General features: G+C 44.5%; 1 protein-coding gene across 1 annotated transcript in view; it reads left to right on the top strand.

Moving 5' to 3' along the window:
* The window catches only part of LOC140205388 (receptor-type tyrosine-protein phosphatase H-like), an 87,259-nt gene that overhangs the window by 41,756 nt on the left and 25,245 nt on the right, over positions 1-20,258 (top strand). Inside the window, exons 8-12 of the mRNA XM_072272979.1 lie at positions 25-78; positions 1,223-1,295; positions 3,263-3,353; positions 6,882-6,958; positions 16,887-17,021. Coding sequence (XP_072129080.1) covers positions 25-78; positions 1,223-1,295; positions 3,263-3,353; positions 6,882-6,958; positions 16,887-17,021 — 430 coding nt within the window. The remainder of the gene's footprint in view (positions 1-24; positions 79-1,222; positions 1,296-3,262; positions 3,354-6,881; positions 6,959-16,886; positions 17,022-20,258) is intronic.

The raw sequence follows: 20,258 nt of genomic DNA, 5'->3' as shown, positions 1-20,258 counted from the left end.
AACAAGTCATTTTTATCATTCCAGGACGAATCGTGAGTCAGAATTTTTATCAACGATTGCCCTTTCTTCAGCATACAAGTACGTGGATTTTTTTTGTGTTCTTGATGACTTGGGTTGTCTCCCTCCCCTACCCCCACCACTGTCTATGATACTGCAGCTGATGTCTCTCCATCAGTGCTGGCTGTACTCTGAATTACATTGGCCCCTCTCTCTAATTTAATAGCATCTTGCCTGAAGCCCTCCACTGTTCAGGGGCCGACCAAGGACATTGCTTTCTAGTCATTTATGTGATATGCAAGTCAGGGCGCAATGATGTGGAGAGCAAGCTGCTTCCCATGTAGCAGGCTGCCCCTCTCCACACAGCTGATGAATCCAGAGGAACGGCAGAGACTGATACATTCAGACACCAGTGGTATTGCAGGGGTTGCTGATCAGCATAGGACTGCCTTAGGGACTTTAGCTCCAGACTTTTCCTCGGGGTTTGCTCCCCACGAGTGGTTATAGCTGACAGGCAGAGGAGGTTTGAGATGAGAGTTTTCCTTCTAGATGAGCTGTCAACAATGGCTGATGAGTCCCATCTGCCCAAAGTGACTGGTGTTCAGGTGCCAGTAATCCTACTTTGCCCATTCTGCCAGTGTAAATGGTTCCCGCAGGCTTAGTAACTAAGCCGTGAGTTAGCTACGCCAGAGGCGATTTGAGATGCATACCGTTGGGAACATTCAATAGTAGTAGGAGCTATTCGCCACTGCCTTCCCTGGCTATAACAACCTTACACAGCCACGCAGCTGGTAGCTTGCAGTCTGATATTGCACCAAGCAGTGGTATAATGCCCAGTGATATGTGTGTGCTATCTGACCTACTGAATTCCTCCAGCATTTTGTGTGTGTTGCTTTGGATTTCCAGCATCTGCAGAAATTCTTGAGTTCATGATTAAGGGATGAGTCACTGCAAGACAGTACAACTGCCCTTGACAACAAGGCCAAAGGCCTTTTGATGGGAGCAAAGAAAGAATGCATGGTCTTGGTCTTTTGTTTCACCTGAAAGATGAAAGAGAAGGCTAAGACTCTTTTAATATTGCAGAACTTGCTCAAGGTAGCACTAAAACATAAGCCTAGAGTTTCGTGTTAGGTTTGCATTGCAGAACCTAATGAGTCAGCACTAGCTGAGTTAGGGTGAACATCTGAATCAAGTAAAGTCACCTACACTTTGTTTTGCTCCCCAGGCCCATCCCCGTGAGTGAATACAAGAGCTACGTGCTGTGCAACAAAAACACTGGCTTTTCTAGCGAATATTGGGTGTGTATGTTTCGTTGAAATATTCACTTCAAACTCCTGAGAACTTGCTTAACTAGAAAGTGCAGAGCATTGTCAAAAGCAGGTGATGAACACATTGTACAAGTGAACGAGAACTATGGTGGTCCTTGATGAAGTCCTGATGAAGGATCTCCGCCTGAAATGTCAACTGTTTACTCTTTTCCAGAGATGCTGCCTGACATGCTGAGTTCCTCCAGCATTTTGTGTGAGTTGCAGAGATTTCCAGCATCTGCAGATTTTGTCATCTAAGGACCATGGTGGGCAGGGACCCACCAGTGCACTACCAATGAATGCAAGTGCAGGTGTGCTGCCCAAGTACAGCCCTTCTCAATCTTTTTAGTACAAGATCATCCAAGCACTGAACTTCTTTTTGCAACCCCAAATCGATGTAGTCATCATGTCCTTGATTAGCTTCCAATGCAAGTTCAGGTTATATTACAATAATATTGTATTACAGCTGGCTCAATAGCACCACAGTTAACGTTGTCTGTAACGAGATTGTACACTCTCCCCACAACCGTGTGGGTGTCTTCCAGGTTTCCCGGTTTCCTTCCACATCCCAATTACATAGGTTAGTAGGTTAATTGGGCAAAGAAGGCTTGTTGGGCTGACAGGGTCTGTTACTGTGCTATATCTATAAATGAGTATCAAAAGATTGTTAAATAGCGAAACTCTTGCTGATGCTAAATCCCTTGCTTGCCAATTGAACAGATCAATAATAATGGATACGCAAGTATCTTTTTCTTCTTCTTGGCCCCTTAGCTCCCAGTGGAGCATAGGCCATCGATGACCTCCTGTCTCCATTGAACTCTGATCTGACCTAGTTGCTTGAGGGGGCACCTGGGGTGTCCCCGTTGTCTAATTTCGGCCTCGACGTCTCTCCTCCATGTCCTTTTTCCTTTTTCCTTGGGGATTCCATTTTAATGCCTGCCTAGGGATGGTGCTGGTTGGCTTCCTCGAGATGTGGCCAATCCACTTCCACTTCCGTTTGCATCTCTATGGATTCCTGGTTGGTGTTTTCCCACAGAGCCTGTCAATTCATCTGATGTTTAGGATCCTTCTCGGGCACTGATTGATGAAAGCTTGAGGTGTTATTTTCCTGTCTGGTACATGGTTCCCACACAAAGCCCAAGACAGATAAATGAGCTTTGATGACAAAAGAGTTGTTGGCCATGCAGGATCCTGATGGCTTTCCCTGTGCTGTGCCATGTGCTCACTCGATGATAAAACCCTTCTCACAAAGTCGATAGTATGGTTGGAGTTCATCAATGTTTTTGTAACCATTGTATCCACTGTACAGGGTATTGGCCTACAGAGCTTCACCAGAGCCCTGTTGGCCAGCCTCGCCTGTTTCCACCTCTCGAGACGGGGATGTTGAGTTGGAATTTGAGAAGCACTCAAGTATCCTTCCACTCCACATTTAATTTTTGCCTTTCCAAGATTGGGGAAGCACTTCCCAGGACCCAGTCTTGGCTATCAGAGGATAGGATATGGGGTTGTGGTGCAGTCGGGGAGATTGGGGAGCTCCACAGTGAGTGACTAGGTGTTTGGAGGTTCAGGTGCAGGGCTGATCGAGTTGCTGGAAGTGATACAAGTGGTGAGGCGTCGTGCATGGTCAACAGCATGCACGGGGGCATGATTTCACACAACGTGCTCATCAGGTACACAAGGATACAGGTGCTCCAAAAGAGTGGAATGAATGAAAAATAGACCAAGATAACATTCCACCCTGATAGAATGAACTGCTGAATTGGCAGGGTTGCACAATCAAAATTTTAATCATTTAGATTAGAAGCTCTCTTCAAAAGTCATGAGTAAGCCAAGTATAGCTACCCTCAATAAACTGTGAATTTAGTGAGGATAACCTGGATCTTAATGACACTATGGAGCTTAATAGGCTTGGAATCTCCTAACACGACTGACAAACAATTCCTATCAATTCATTGCAGAGTCTGGAGGAAGTGGGTATTCACCAGTCAAAGAAAGCTTCCAAACTTGCAAGCAATGCAGTAAAGAATCGATATGCTAACATCTTGCCATGTAAGTACAAAGCTTGGCATTTACAAATTAACCCTGAAGGACCCCAGCAATAGTGCTTTACTTCCGTCACTCACTTCCCCCCAGCTCTCTTGACAATGTTACCTATGGATTACACAGCATCCATATTACAGAAACGGGCCACTGGGCCCATTTGTTCCATGCTAATATGCTCATATTACACTCAAATCTTGCCCTATTTTTTATCATCAAAATCTATCAATTTAACTCTTAAACAGTTTCAAAACTCAAAAACTTCTACATGGACAGCATTCTGACTGGCTGCATCACTGTCTGATCTGGGATGGTGGGGAGGTGGGGGGCTACCGTGCAGGATCAAAATAAGCTACAGAAAATTGTATACTTAGATGGGTGCATCATGGGTACTAACCTCCATAGTATCCAAGACACCTTCAAGGAGTGGTGTCTTAGAAAGGCCCCAGGACTCATTGTTACCATCAGGAAGGAGGTCCAGAAGCCTGAAGGTACACACTCAATGATTCAAAGACAGCTTCCTCTCCTGCTATCCGATTTCTAAATGAGCACTGAACCCATGATGGGCAAGTGGTTAGGGCGTCAGTCTAGTGATCTGAAGGTCGCTAGTTCGAGCCTCAGCTGAGGCAGCGTGTTGTGTCCTTGAGCAAGGCACTTAACCACACATTACTCTGCTGTATGGGTCCTAATGCCCTTCCCTTGGACAACACCAGTGGCGTGGAGAGGGGAGACTTGCAGCATGGGTAAGTGCCCAGGCCTCCGTCAACATCGAAAATCAATGGACAGCCAAAGAACCCATGAACACGACTTCACTTTTTTAATTTCTGATTTTGCACTATTTTTAATTTAACTATTAAAAAAAATATATATACTTACTGTAATTTATTTATCTTTTCCTCTATATTATCATGCGTTGCATCGCACTGCTGCTGCAAAGTTAACAAATTTCACGACATATGCCGGAGATATTAAACCTGATTCTGATGCTGATTCTCCCTTGTCCCATTTAGTGCATCCATACTAATCACCTTAGCATTTGCACGTTGGTCATTTGTCTTTGTTTGTGTGTAGTCTTTCATTGAATCTATTGCATTTTTTGTTCTACTGTGAACGCCCATAAGATGAATCTCAGGTGACATATATGGACTTTGATGATAAATTTACTTTTAACTTTAAACTTGACTTCTCCCAGTGGAAGCAAATTCTCACTACCCATTGAACAAGAAGTCTTTTTCTGAGCTCCCAAATGGATTCTTGGAGTCTGCGTTATATTGATGCTGCTTTGAAATCCATGCTGACTATTTGATAGACACATATTGGCAATGTTGAGGTGTTAATTGGTCTGTGTTCGATGTTCTACTAAATCCTAGCTCAGGCCCTTGGAAAAACCCCCAGCAATGGTAGATTAGAAACAGAATCAGAATCAGGTTTTAAACACAAAATAATCTGCAGATGCTGTTGTCAAAGGAACACTCACAATGCGCTGGAGGAACTCAGCAGGACAGTCAGCATCAGTTGAAAAGATTAGTCGACGTTTCAGGGCGAAATCCTTCATCAGGACTGAAGGAAGAACTTTAGGGATGGTTTGAAGAATGCTGGTAGTTGAAAAAAAAGTAATTTGAAAGACAAAGGGGTGGGGGAGGGGAAGCAGGGAGCTGACTGGCAGGAGAACAATGCGCAGTAGTAGAAGGAGGCGGAACTATGAGGGAGGTGATGTGAAATAGGGATAGAGGAAAGGAGGGGGAAGGAATTACCGGAAGTTGGAGAATTCTATGTTCATACCAAGGGGCTGGAGACTACCTAGACGGTATATGAGGTGTTGCTCCTCCAACCTGAGTTTAGCCTCATCATGGCAGTAGAGGAGGCCATGTATGGACATATCTGAATGGGAATAGGAAGCAGAATTGAAGTGGGTGGCTACCGGGAGATCCTGTTTGTTGTGGTGGACGGAGTGGAGGTGCTCGACGAAGCGGTCCCCCAATCTGTGTCGGGTTTCACCGATAATCTTCTGTGCAGTAGCCCTCCCCCCATACCATTGGTCGTCTGGATAATTCCCAGCACAGTTTAAGTAGGGTAGGCTCAATGGTTGTTACTCCGGAAACGGTGTTGTAATATTTTTTAAATATTACAATGAACAGTGTGACTGTCAGTCTAGACCTAAAATGATAATCAACTCTCTGCTTGAACTGCTCCCAGAGGAACGTGAGCATGTCTGGGCACCACATCAGGAGAAGGATCTGTAGGCTTGCAAGAAAGGTCACCATACATTTACCAAAAACAAGACCTGAACTCCCCTAGGGGTTAAACTACAGGGAAAAAAATGACAAAAACTGGTTTCACAGGCTTATTTAAATGAAAATTCTAAAAGAGGCAAATGGATAAAAGTGGACAATGGGAAACCTACATCAGGTAATTTCTCCCCCTCCCTCTTCTCTCCTTTTCCATTCACCACTCTGGCTGCCCTCTCCTCACCTGCCTCTCACCTCACTCCAATGCCCCTCCTCTTTCCCTTTCTCCCAAGGTCCATTTTCCTCTCCTATTAAATTCCTCCTCCTTCAGCCCTTTACCTTTTCCACCTCTCACTTCCCAGCTTCTCATTTCACCCTCCCCTCCCTGTCCACCTACCTTCCCCTTCACCTGGCTTCACCCATCACCTATGAGCCTGTGCTCCTTCCCCCTCCTCCATCTTCTTATTCTGGCTTCCCTTCCCGCTCCTGATGAAGCCAGGAACATCGACTCTATTTCTCTCCACGGATGCTGCCTGACATGCTGAGCTCCTCCACCATTTTGTGTGTGCTGCTCTGTGGTATTTTAAGTTCTCACTTCTGTTTGGATGGTAGCTGGGTAAAATTGCTGCCACGCCTAAGAAGAAATAAGGATAGATAAACAGGACCAAATGATCTACTAGTGTTTGTCAGTACTAATGCATCTATTGAAGAAGTTACAGTTGCCAGGTTACATAGGAAAGTTCCTTCCTCATTGGTGCTTAAGATGGCTTTTTATTCCAGTGAATAAGCCGGCTGGTGGTGTAGTGGCATCAGCACTGGCCTTCGAGGCGGGTGGTCCCCGGTTCAAATTCGGCCGGCTCCTTGCACATCTTCCATCTGTACTGGGTTGAGAGATGAGCTAGAAACTCGCCCTCAGAAAAACAGACAAATGCTAAAGAAATGGCAAGGTTTCTGCCTGATGCACCACAAGGCACTGAGAGGAGCAACAATTCCAGGGAAGACAAAGGGTGGCGAATTTGTGGAATTTGTTGCCACGTGCAGCTGTGGAGGCCAGGTCATTGGGTGTATTTAAGGCAGAGATTGATAAATTCTTGATTGGACATGGCATCAAAGGTTACAGGGAGAAGGCTGGGAACTGGGGTTGAGGAGGAGCCAAAAACAAGGTTCAGCCATGATTGAATGGCAGAGGAGACTCGATGGGCCAGATGGCCTAATTCTGCTCCTATGTGTTATGGTGTTATGGTCTTATGGACTCGAGACTGCATTTACTGTGTGTTGCTCATTCCAATGACACTGTTTTCTCTTTCAGACGATGCCACCAGAGTTAAACTTAGCAAACAGCACGGTAGCAGCTCTTCTGATTACATCAATGCAAGTTACATGCCCGTGAGTTTTGCACACAGAGCTATGCAAACCCTCACCCGAAACATTGAATACAGTGAATGTAGAGAGAACGTTTCATATAATGGAAGAGTCGAGAACCAGAGGGCACAGCCTCAGAATATAACAACGTCCCCTTAGAACAGAAATGAGGAGGAATTTCTCTAGCCAGAGGATGGTGTATCTGTGAAATTCATTGCCACAGATGGCTGTGGAGGCCAAGTCATTTAAAGCAGAGGTTTATAGTGTTACATTTTGTAACTTCAAAACATTAAACTAATTTTAAGGAAGACACAAGAGTCTGGGAACATGGATCTAGCTTTATCTTTACTTTTAACAAGGCGCGCACGGATCATGTGGTAGCGTGATGACTTATGTAATTATCATAGTTTTACACATAACCCATAATTATTTAAACAAACAAGAAAGCTTAATTAACCTATATATATACTAGATCCCTCAAATATTACTGTAATATTAAATACCTAACATATAGGTTCTTGATTAGTCGAGGCATCAAAAAGTCTCAGGAGAATGGGGTTGAGAGGGCTAATAAATCAACCATGATGGAATAGGCAGACTCAATGGGCTGAATGAACTAATTCTGCTCCTATATCTTGTAGTCTTAAAACTGAAAGTTCTGAAAGACTGCGATTACGTTTGTCAGTTGTCCAATCTGTGGCTTGTGATGACTAAGGAAAGGGAGGTTGAATCCCTTTGGTTCCCCTGTTCCTGAAAGTAATCAGGAATTACTTCCTTATATTGTTACTGTTCCTCATTTAGATAATAGACAATAGACAATAGGTGCAGGAGTAGGCCATTCGGCCCTTTGAGCCAGCACCACCATTCACTGTGATCATGGCTGATCATCCACTATCAGTATCCAGTTCCTGCCTTATCCCCATAACCTTTGATTCCGCTATCTTTAAGAGCTCTATCCATCTCATTCTTGAAAGCATCCAGAGACTTGGCCTCCCAGGCTTCTGGGGCAGAGCATTCCATATATCCACCACTCACTGGGTGAAAAAGTTTTTCCTCAACTCCATTCTAAATGGCCTACCCCTAATTCTTAAACTGTGGCCTCTGGTTCTGGACTCACCCATCAGCGGGAACATGCTTCCTGCCTGCTGCGTGTCCAATCCCTTAATAATCTTATAGGTTTCAATAAGATCCCCTCTCAGCCTTCTAAATTCCAGAGTATACAAGCCCAGTCGCTCCAATCTTTCGACATATGACAGTCCCGCCATCCCGGGAATTAACCTTGTGAACCTACGCTGCACTCCCTCAATAGCAAGAATGTCCTTCCTCAAATTTGGAGACCAAAACTGCACACAGTACTCCAGGTGTGGTCTCACCAGGGCCCTGTACAGCTGCAGAAGGACCTCTTTGCTCTTGTACTCAATTCCCCTTGTTATGAAGGCCAGCATGCCATTAGCCTTTTTCACTGCCTGCTGTACTTGCATGCTTGCTTTCAGTGACTGATGTACAAGAACACCTAGATCTCGTTGTGCTTCCCCTTTTCCTAACTTAACTCCATTTAGATAATAATCTGCCTTCCCGTTCTTACCATCAAAGTGGATAACCTCACATTCATCCACATTAAACTGCATCTGCCATGCATCTGCCCACTCACCCAGCCTGTCCAAGTCACCCTGCATTCTCATAACATCCTCCTCACATTTCACACTGCCTCCCAGCTTTGTGTCATCGGCAAATTTGCTAATGCTACTTTTAATTCCCTCATCTAAATCATTAATATATATTGTAAACAGCTGCGGTCCCAGCACTGAACCCTGCGGTACTCCACTGGTCACCGCCTGCCATTCCAAAAGGGACCCGTTAATCACTACTCTTTGTTTTCTGTCAGCCAGCCAATTTTCAATCCATGTCAGTACTCTGCCCCCAATACCATGTGCCCTAATTTTGCCCACTAATCTCCTATGTGGGACTTTATCAAAGGCTTTCTGAAAGTCCAGGTACACTACATCCACTGGCTCTCCCTTGTCCATTTTCATAGTTACATCCTCAAAAAATTCCAGAAGACTAGTCAAGCACAATTTCCCCTTCGTAAATCCATGCTGACTCAGACCAATCCTGTTACTGCTATCCAGATGTGTCATAATTTCATCTTTTATAATTGACTCCAGCATCTTTCCCACCACTGACGTCAGGCTAACCGGTCTATAATTCCCTGTTTTCTCTCTTCCTCCCTTCTTGAAGAGAGGGACAACATTAGTCACCCTCCAATCCACAGTAACTGATCTTGAATCTATAGAACATTGGAAAATGATTACCAATGCGTCCATGATTTCTAAAGCCACTTCCTTAAGTACCCTGAGATGCAGACCATCAGGTCCCGGGGACATATCAGCCTTCAGACCCAACAGCCTATCCAACACTAATTCCTGCCTAATATAAATTTCCTTCAATTCATCCATTACTCTAGGTCTTTTGACCACTATTACATCTGGGGGATTGTTTGTGTCTTCCCTAGTGAAGACAGATCCAAAGTACCTGTTCAACTCGTCTGCCATTTCCTTGTTCCCCATAATAAATTCACCTGCTTCTGTCTTCAAGGGCCCAATTTGGTCTTAACTATTTTTTTCCTTTTCACATACCTAAAGAAGCTTTTACTATCCTCCTTTATATTCTTGGCTAGTTTACCTTCATACCTAATTTTTTCTCCGCGTATTGCCTTTTTAGTTACCTTCTGTTGCTCTTTAAAAGTTTCCCAATCCTCCGGCTTCCCACTCATCTTTGCTATGTTATACTTCTCTTTTATTTTTATGCTGTCCATTACTTCCCTTGTCAGCCACAGCCTCCCCTTACTCCCCTTAGGATCTTTCTTCCTCTTTGGAACGAACTGATCCTGCACCTTCTGCATTATTCCCAGAAGCACTTGCCATTGCTGTTCCACTGTCATCCCTGCTAGGGTATTGTTCCATTGAACTTTGGCCAGCTCCTCCCTCATAGCACCATAGTTCACTTTGTTCAACTGTAGTACTGACACTTCCGAGTTTCCCTTCTCCCTCTCAAATTGTAGATTAAAACTTATCATATTATGGTCACTATCTCTTAATGGCTCCTTTACCTCGAGGTCCCTGATCAAATCTGGTTCATTGCACAACACTAAATCTAGAATTGCGTTCTCTCTGGTAGGCTCCAGTACAAGCTGTTCTAAGAATCCATCTCGGAGGGACTCCACAAACTCCCTTTCTTGGGGTCCAGCACCAACCTGATTCCTCCAGTCTACCTGCATGTTGAAGTCCCCCATAACAACTGTAGTATTACCTTTGCGACATGTCAATTTTAACTCTTGATTCAACTTACACCCTACATCCAGACTACTGTTTGGGGGCCTGTAGATAACTCCCATTAGGGTCTTTCTCAGTTCTATCCATATTGACTCTATGTCTCCTGATCCTATGTCCCCCCGCGCAAGGGACTGAATATCATTCTTCACCAACAGAGCCACCCCACCCCCTCTGCCCATCAGTCTGTCCTTTCAATAGGACGTATACCTTGAATATTCATTTCCCAGGCCCTGTCCACTTGAAGCCATGTCTCTGTTATTCCCACAACATCATACTTACCAATTTCCAACTGTACCTCAAGCTCATCCACTTTATTTCTTATACTCCGTGCATTCATATACAATACTTTTGATTCATTACTCCCCTGACCTCCCAAATCAGTTCCTATATCACTTGGCCATATTGTACGATCCCTTCTTGAGCTTTCTGCTCTGTTGATTCTGCTGTCTTTCTTAACTTTTCTTATTCTTACGTTCCCTTTATTTCCATCCTTATATTTCCAGTTCGTCCCCTCCCCCCCACAACTTAGTTTAAACACACCCGTGTTGCAGAGGCAAACCTGGCTGCCAGAATGCTGGTCCCCCGTCTATTAAGGTGCAACCCGTCCCTTTTGTACAATTCATCCTTACCTCAAAACATACCTCACTGGTCCAAGAATGTAAATCCTTGATTCCTGCACCAGTTCCTCAGCCACACATTCAGATCCATTATCTCCCTGTTCTTGACCACTCCAGCACGGGGAACTGGAAGCAAACTGGAGATAACCACCCTGGAAGTCCTGCTTTTCGGCCTTCTTCCGAGTTCTCTGAAGTCGCGCTGTAGAATGTCTTTCCTCCTCTTCCCCACGTCATTTGTGCCGACATGCACCACCGCTTCCAGATGTTCTCCTTCACCCTTGAGGATTCCTTGTAATCGGTCCGTGACGCCCTGGATCCTGGCACCAGGGAGGCAACACACCATCCTTAAATCCCGCCTGTTGCCGCAGAAACCCCTTTCTGTACCCCTCACTATGGAGTCCCCTACTACCACGGCTCTGCCTGACTTCTGTCTCTTCCGGTTTGCCTCAGCGCCAATTATTGACTCGCAGAGCCGTCTGCCTCTCAGACTGGCAGTGTCTTCTGTCCCGAAAGCTTCCAAGAGGGAGAACCTGTTTACGAGAGGCACATCTCCCGGGGTCTCCTGTACTTCAAGCATCCTTTCCTTGCTCATCGTCGTCCTCCTACTCTCTTCCTGTATCCTGGGTGTAACAACCTCACTGTAGGTCCTGTCCAGAAAACTCTCGTTCTCCCGGATTAACCTAACGCCATCCAGTTGCCTCTCCAGTGCCGCAACACAGTCCTTCAGAAGCTGAATCTGGACACATTTTCTGCAGGTGTAGGATCCAGAGGCACCATCAGTGTCCCAGACCTCCCACATCATGCACACAGCACACTGAATCAGCCCAGCGGTCACCTCTCCGACTGTGAGGGCAACATTTATTACTCGTTTTTACTCTCCCATGAGAAGGTATTAAGGAAAAAGAAACTCGAGAATTAGTCATGAGGGTGTGGAATTGGGTCACACGTTTGTCAGATTAGATAAGGCTGGCAGATTTTTTCCTTCCTTCCTTGTTTCATTTCGGGGTGTCAGGATCCGAAGTGAGAGCTGATTTCGCTCGCTCTCCGTGATGGTCACTCCTCTCTCCATGGCGCTGAGGCTATGAAGACTCCCCTGTCTGCTGTGCTCTGTGTCCACTAACATGATGAGCTGGTAAGCGAGGTTTTGGGCCTACTCCAGGCTGCTCTGGGTTTGAACCTGAGGACTCAATTTGGTTCGGAATGCAAACAAGAGAAAATCTGCAGATACTGAAAATCCGAGCAACATAGACAAAATGCTGGAGGAGTTTACCATTTCCCATCCCCTTGTCCCTCTATCATGTTATCTCTTTGCCCACCCATCGCCTCCCTCTGGTGTTCCTGCACCCACCCCTCGGCTTTCTTCTTTCTTCCATGGCCTTCTGTCTCTTTCACCAATAAACTTCCCAGCTCTTTGCTTCATCCCTCCCCCTCCAAGTTTCACCTATCACCTGATGTGTCTCTCTCTCCCCTCCCCCACCACTTTTCAAATCGTCTATCTCAGCCCGAAACGTCGACTGTACTTTTTCCCATAGATGCTGCCTGGCCCGTTGAGTTTCTCCAGCATTTTGTATGTGTTGCTTGGTTTGAAATGCTGTTGTTCGCTTGAAATGTTAGCATGGTTTGTGTCTTTTTCTTTCTCTTGTTCATCGGGTGTTGGTCCTTTACTTTTATTCTTTTTTTTTCTTTAATTGGGTTCCTTTGGGTTTCTTTGAGAGCAAGCAAATCTCAAGGTTGTATACATTCTTTGATGATAACGTACTCTGAATACATATATCAATCAAAGTTCAAAGTACATTTGTTATCAAATTATACAACCTTGAGATTTGTCTGCTTACAGGCAGCCACAAAGCAGGAAACCCGCAAGAACCCAATTTTAAAAAAGACAACACCCAATGCGCAGAGAAAGCGAGGAAGAAAACACGAATCATGCAAACAATAAAAGCAAGTAACAGCTTTCAAAATGAAATTGAGTCCGTGAACCTGAACCCCGGTGAAGCCGGAATAGGCCCACAGATTTGGTTTCAGTTCATCATATAGCGGGGCAAATCGCCATGAAGCTCGCAGTCACGAAGTACGTAGTAACCGGAGCAGTCTTACAGCCTCAGTGCCGAGGAGAGCGGTGTAAAATGTCGCAGAGCAGAACCGGCTAAATGTATAGTTTGATTAAGCATTCTTGTTCATTTAAGTAATTAATTACTGGTTATGAGTATAAATATGTGAATTACATACCTCATCATGCTACCTCGTGATATGTGCACGCCTCACTTAAAGTAAACCTAAAGTTAGACCCACATTTCAGACTCCCGTGTCTGCCTCTGAATTAGTTTAATGTTTTGGAATTACAGACCATAGCTAGAGCACCCAGAGGAAACAGTGCACAGAGGAAGATGTGCGAACTTTACTCAGACAGCATCTGAGGTCAGGCTCAAGCAGGTCACTGGAGCTGAGAAGCAGCAGCTGCAACCGCTGTGCCACTCATAAAGGATTAGCATGACCCGATGGGAACTTGCAGTGAACTGGAAACCGGTCAGCAGTACAGATGCTAACTTTCCTTAATTCCCTGTTGTTTAACTGTTTAAAAGTGCCAACTTCAATCGAGTCAGAGTCATATATCACTACATCACAGAAACAGGCCCTTTGGCCCATCTAATCCAAGCCGAACTGTTGTTCTGCCTAATCCCATTGACGCCTCTACCTGGGCCATAGTCCTCTAATCCATGTTAGGATGTGAACTGTCATCTCTAGGTCTCAATTTCTCTTGCCCTCACACTCCCAGTTCAGCTCTAAGAACCAAGCATCCCAGGTGCTGGAGGTCTGAACTTAAACAGAAAGTGATGGAAATATTGAACAGACCAAGCAACTGCAGAGGGAGAAGGAGGGAATTTTTCTGGTCAAAGGCATTTGATCAGACGAAGCCTTAGATAAGGCAATGGTCAGACTGCACTTGGAGTATTGTGAGCAGTTTTTGGCACCTTACCTAAAAAAACGATGTACTGGCAATGGAGAGGGTCCAGAGGAGGTACATGAGAATAATCCCAGGAATGAAAGGGTTAATGTATGAGGAGCTTTTGATGGCTTTGGGCCTGTGCTCGCTGGAGTCAAGAAGAATGGGGGGGGGGGTTATCTCATTGAAAGCTATCGAATATTGAAAGGCAAACAAGAGAAAATCTGCAGATGCTGGAAATCCAAGCAACAAACACAAAATGCTGGAGGAACTCAGCAGGCCAGGCAGTGTCTGTGGAAAAGAGTACAGTCGATGTTATGGGTCGAGACCCTCCATTAGGACCTGTTGAAGAGTCTAGGCCTGAAACATCGACTATACTCTTTTCCACAAATGCTGCCTGGCCTGCTGAGCTCCAGAATTTTGTGAAAATTGAAAGGCCTAGACAGAGTGGAGCAATAACTTAAGACTCGTATCACGTAGGAGTTTGGAAAAACAAGAAATTAAATGTCCAACTACAATTAGCCAGCATTGATGGAATCCGGTTGCCCTGATACCGTTTCTCCATGACTGCAATGTCCTGGTGAAACCTTTCACCATGCTTGTCACTGACAGCACCAAGATTTGCAGGGAAGAAGTCTAAATGGGAATGCAGAAAATGAATCTTTAGTGACATGTTGTATTTCATGGTATTGTGTGTTTGAAGCATGTTGTCAACCAGTTGCACGTAGATTGGTGCTCTGTAGTTGCCAAGAAAATTTTCAACAACATCTTTGAATGCCTTTCACGTGATTTTCACTGGTCCCACTAGAAGTTCCTCAAATTGCCTGTCATTGCTGACTTGTTTGATTTGTGGACCAATAAAAATGCCTTCCTTAATCGTGATAATCTGTTACTCTGGGAAACATCTGTCTCAAATATCAAAAACCTTAATGGAAGTTTATATCCTTTCTGAATCCTGTCCTGCCATGCAGCATCTGCCCTGGCTAAGCATGTCTGAACAAAATAGAAAATTTTTCAGCTTACATTGTACAACATTTTAATTTACTTGAATGAGGAATTGAAATAACAAAGATATGATTTTTTTTAAAAAAGGCATGCGATAGGAAAATTTTAGGATGATTTTCATGATCAGCAGCCCAAAATCCGAAAGATACACCCAAACGTTATTCAGGAAGCAAAACCTTTGTTATCCATTGTAATAGGGTTGAAATTCAAAGGAGTATATTCGTTCCTTTATTAAGCAATGAGCAAAACAAACTTGAAGCGATAAAACTAATGAACTAAAACTAATGATATAAAAAATAAACAGGCTAAACGTAATAAACGTATTTCAGCTTTCTTCAATGTAATTGAACTCTTTTAAGCCATATTAAGCGTAATTAACAGGTCAACAAAAAATCTATCATACCCGGCGGTCTCTACCTCTAACTGTCTCTAACCAAACTCAAACTAAACTAAAAACAAAGCATACACACGTAACCAAAACCCTCTTCGCTTTTACCACACACCCCCACCCATGTGACTATCTACCATTATGAACGTACAACGCAAAATACAATGTATATAGAAAACAGATGTGGCTCCTACATGGACAATTCATAAACTCATAGGACCTACCATCTGAAATGTTAATTCTTTCTCTTCTCTGGCACCATCCAGTGTCAGTAAGTTCCCATGTATCGTTGCAAGCACAAAATGTTAAATGGCGATAAGATAGAGACAGCTGACAGCTAGAACAGCAGTACCTGGTTAGTTACTGCTCATTACGTCTTGCTGGCACTTAGGGAAGTAATGAAGGTCCTCCATCTCTGCCCATGGCCATATGCCATCACATATAGATAAAGAAGGATTCTGTAACAATTTGTTTTTGACCAGCCAGGGTTCTTAGCCCTGGAACACTCTTAGCCTGGCCTCTACCCTTTGACCTGTTTGGCATGGGCGACCCTACCAAGAGACGAAGCATAAAGCCCAGACTCCAGCCAACATGGTTCTCCAGGTCATTGGGGCACACAAGCTTCCAAATCATGATAGGGTCGTGGTCCTCTTAGAGGAGGAGTATCTGGTACACCCCACAAAAAGCCAGTACATCTGCCCTCACCCCATCATCCCATCTTCATAACAGGGATAGGGTTCCCCCTTGTCTTCTCCTACCACCCCCACGAGTCTCCATAATGTCCATCATCTTCAACAGGATCCTATCACAAAGGCACATCTTTCTCTCCCCTGTCACCTCTCTGTTTTCCGAAGAGATTGCTCTTTGCATGATTTCCTCATCCCTTCCCACTGATCTCCCTCCTGGCAATTATTCCTGCAAGCGTAACGAGTGCTACACCTCCTCTCTTGCCGTTCAGTCCTTCTGGTTTAGGCAACACTTCACCTGCGAGTCTGTCGGGGACCTCTATTGCTCTTAGTGTGCCTTCCTCTGCAAAGGTGAGACCCAACACAGAATAGGGACCACCTCATCGGTCATCTTTTAATCTTAGGGAATCTTAACATCTTCCAGCTATCTCCTTCCAGCCTCATTCCCTCTCCATCACCTACTCTATTTCCCCCTCACCTGATTTCACCTATGACCTGCTATCTTGTAACCCTCTCACCACCCCCCCCCCCCCCCATTCTGGCTTCTTCCCCCTTCCTTTCCAATGATGAAGGATCTCAGCCCAGAACATCAGCTGTTTATTCCTCTTCATAGATGATACCTGACCTGCTGAGTTCCTCCAGTGTTTTGTGTGAGCTGCTCAAGATTTCCAGCATCTGCAAAATCTCTTGTGTTTTTGCCTGCTACAAGATCATATTGAGAGGAAACTATACCCATAAACTTAGCCTCACACTTAGATGCCCAAAAGTAATGTATCAGCTCTGCTGTAGTGTCTTAGGATGAATGAATGGAGACTTTACTGGGAGGTCTTTGGGTCTTAGTTGAGAAGACTCTACCAGACCCCATCTTTTTACTCCAACCCTTCTCCTCCCATCTCCAGCCAGGAGGGCATCTCACACCTCAGGATTTCCTTTTACTTCTGTTGGCTTCTCTTCAGGGTTCTCCTTCTGGTTCCTTGTAGGGTTACAATCGCAAAAAGGCATTCATTGCTACACAGGGACCCCTGCCGGATACAGTGGTAGACTTCTGGCAAATGATTTGGGAGCAGAAGTCAGAGGTCATTGTGATGCTGACCAAATGTGTGGAGCACAATCAGGTGAGTCCCTAGTTTTTATTTATTCTATGTTATTTGGAGATATATCATGGAAAAAACCCTTCCAATCATTCAAGCTGTGCTGCCCAGCATCCCCAACAACCACCAATCTAACCCTAACCTAATCATGGGTCAATTTACAATGACCGATTAACCTACCTGCTATGTCTTTGGACAGTGGGAGGTAACTGGAGCACCTGGAGGAAACCTCATGAATTGCATGAGGAGGGCATACAGAGACTCCTTACAGAGGACATCAGAATTGAACTCACCACTCTGATGCCCATGCCATTAATAGCATTGTGCATCATCTACCCTTCAGTAAGGTCTTCTAATATACAGTAACAAACTACAACGAATTCACAGCGAATCAAATTATATGCACATTTATTATTTGCAAGGGAAGGTCCACCTCCATTAAGTCATTGGAAAGTAGCTTCAATCTTCTCGCTCAAAACAAACCATTTTTTTTACTTTTACAGAGACCATAATTCATCACTTTCATATCTTTGAGGTTGTTCCATTTCATAATGGCATTCCCTCCCCATCGGCATCTGTGGCATCAGTTCTTTAATCCATAGAAACCATAGAAATCATAGAAAAACTACAGCACAGAAACAGGCCTTTTGGCCCTTCTTGGCTGTGCTGAACCATTTTCTGCCTAGTCCCACTGACCTGCACACGGACCATATCCCTCCATACACCTCCCATCCATGTATCTGTCCAATTTATTCTTAATGGAAACCATTGACATCTTTAAGCTGTTGTGGGGGGGGGAGGTGCACTTCTTCCCCTCTGCTCCCCCATGACAGCTGCGTCCTGTCTTTCTCTGTTATCAAAATACTCCCTGCTATAAACTCACCCCTACTATAAAACCCACAGACTTCCATTCAAACCAACAAATCAGGAGCCTCTTTGAGAGGGTGTGTGTACGAAGAACATCTCCCTAGCCCATTATGCCATAGTGTTCAGGGTAACAATGAAGGTCCTCCATCTCTGATGGTGTTCAGGGCTTCCTTCATCATGTCAGTAGCTCAGTTTTCACTACTATCAGTCATGCAAGCCTTGGGTGGAGACTCAGGAATACAATCACACTCAGATGTGGAAGGAATACTCATTGCTGTTTCCTTAACAGTTTTTTGGACCAGTCAGAGTTGTTAGCCCAGAGCTGAACCTCCGAACCTGGAGGACCACTGGACCACTCTTAGTCCGGCCTCTATCTTTTGACCTGTTTGACATGGGTGACCCTACCATGAGCCAAAGCATAAAGCCCTGACCCTAGCCAACATAGCTCTCCAGGTCACTGAGGCATACAAGCCTCCAAAGCAGGACAAGATGTGGTCCTCTTGGGGGTTATAAATCTGTGGCAGTACATAATTCCAGAATTGAACCTACGTCCCCACAGCAGTATGTAGTAAACTGGTGATGCGTTAGCTGAACAGGTTGGGTAGCTTGTGTACAATTCTTGGCTTGATGGATCGAGCAGCCTGATCCTGCTGCTTTGCCTTACGGTCTACTAAACCATGAGCTTTCCAGATCTGTTTCACTTTTTTCATTTTGTTGTGGGAAATCAGGTTCATGGGTTCAGTGAGTGGGAACAGAAGAGACCCGTTACCAGTAAACACACACAAAATGCTGGAAAAGCTCAACAGGTCAGGCAGTATCTATGGAAAAGAGTAAACAGTCGACGTTCGGGCTGAGACCCTTCATCAGGGCTGAGGAGGGGCGATGACGGCAGAATAAAAAAAGTGGGGGGAGGCAAAAGAGGCTAGCTGGAAGTGATAGGTGAAGACAAGTGGTTGGGAAAGGTCAAGGGCTGGAGAAGGAAGAATCTGATAGGAGAGGAGAGTGGAAGATAGGAGAAAGATTTCCAGAAAGCAGGTTAACTGTTTGCAAGACAAGACAGACATTAGACAGTTAGTAAACCCTCCAAGCAAACTCAGTTACAAATACTTATCTAAACTGAGTGTCCAAAGGATCAGGACAAAGCAAACGTGAAACATACACACAGTGTCAAATGCATATCTAAAGTGTGTACTCGGGCCCTCTGCACTGCAGCTCGCCTCCCTCCCCCCACTGTCTACCATATCCATGGCAACCTAATCTAACTGCTCCACTATGACCCAAGAGGAAAAGAGAACGTGTGCTAGATCTAAACCCTAGCGGCTTTGTGACGTCATTGGTAAATGGAAGCTAGTGGGAGGGGCTGCAATGCTTCTTACACGAGCCAATTCCTGCCTCCCACGGGGGAGTGGGTAAGTTAAGACACGTACTGCAACACAGCCCAATATTAATCTGTGATGACGCAAACATATAATATCAGAGAATTGGTATATCGGACAACTGCTGATACCCAGTGTGGTCCAAACTCAAAGCAGCCATCAGGGGATATGCAGTGGGGATGCAACTCTTACTTTATATAATTTTGCATGTTATATTACCTATCCATACTTTAACCTCTAACTTCATATTTTATATTATTCTTTACTCTTTATAATTGTTAAATGTTATTGCTTTTTTGTTGCATGTCGCACCTCAACCAACACACCACAGAAATTCATAACCTATGTCATGGAAATAAAGTTGATCCTTGAAACTTGATTTACCTGCATCTCTCTACTCCACCAAAATCAGGGATGAGATATCATGTTCCTCTGAAGCTTTTCCTTCCCTTAGTTGCTTCTGTATTCAGCAAAATGGTGAAGGGCAGACTGAGGCAAATCTTTCCCATCCAGAGAACTTAATGTTGAATGGCATCTAGAACATGCCTGCTCAGAGTTTGGTGGTTGTCTTGTCGTGTCTAATGATGACAGGAGACCTGTGTGGAAAAGTTTTAGAAGTGAAAATGCCATTGCATTGGGACAGTTCCACTCTCTTGACCTCAGAAGTCCGGGTCCAGTCCCATCACCCAAAACATGCCCGCTTCACACTGTTACTGTCGGGAAGGATGTACAGAAACCTGAAGGCACACACTCAGTGATTCAGGAACAGCTTCCTCCTCCTCTGCCATCTGATTTTTAAATGGACATTGAACCCACCTTACTACTTTTTTATTTCTGCTTTTTCTTGCACTACTTATTTTAACTTAACTAATATATAACTAATGTAACTCAGTTTATTCTCTATTAAATTTATCATGTATTTCATTGTACTGCTGCCGTAAAGTTAACAAATTTCACAACATTTGTCAGTGATATTAAACTTGATTCTAATTGTGAAGAGTAGTTAGGAGACTTTGAC

The sequence above is a fragment of the Mobula birostris genome, chromosome 11 (genome assembly GCF_030028105.1).
Source record: "Mobula birostris isolate sMobBir1 chromosome 11, sMobBir1.hap1, whole genome shotgun sequence".
Taxonomy (NCBI): domain Eukaryota; kingdom Metazoa; phylum Chordata; class Chondrichthyes; order Myliobatiformes; family Myliobatidae; genus Mobula; species Mobula birostris.
Note: the sequence above shows the minus strand (reverse complement) of the source record. Positions and strands in the feature narration are given on the sequence as shown.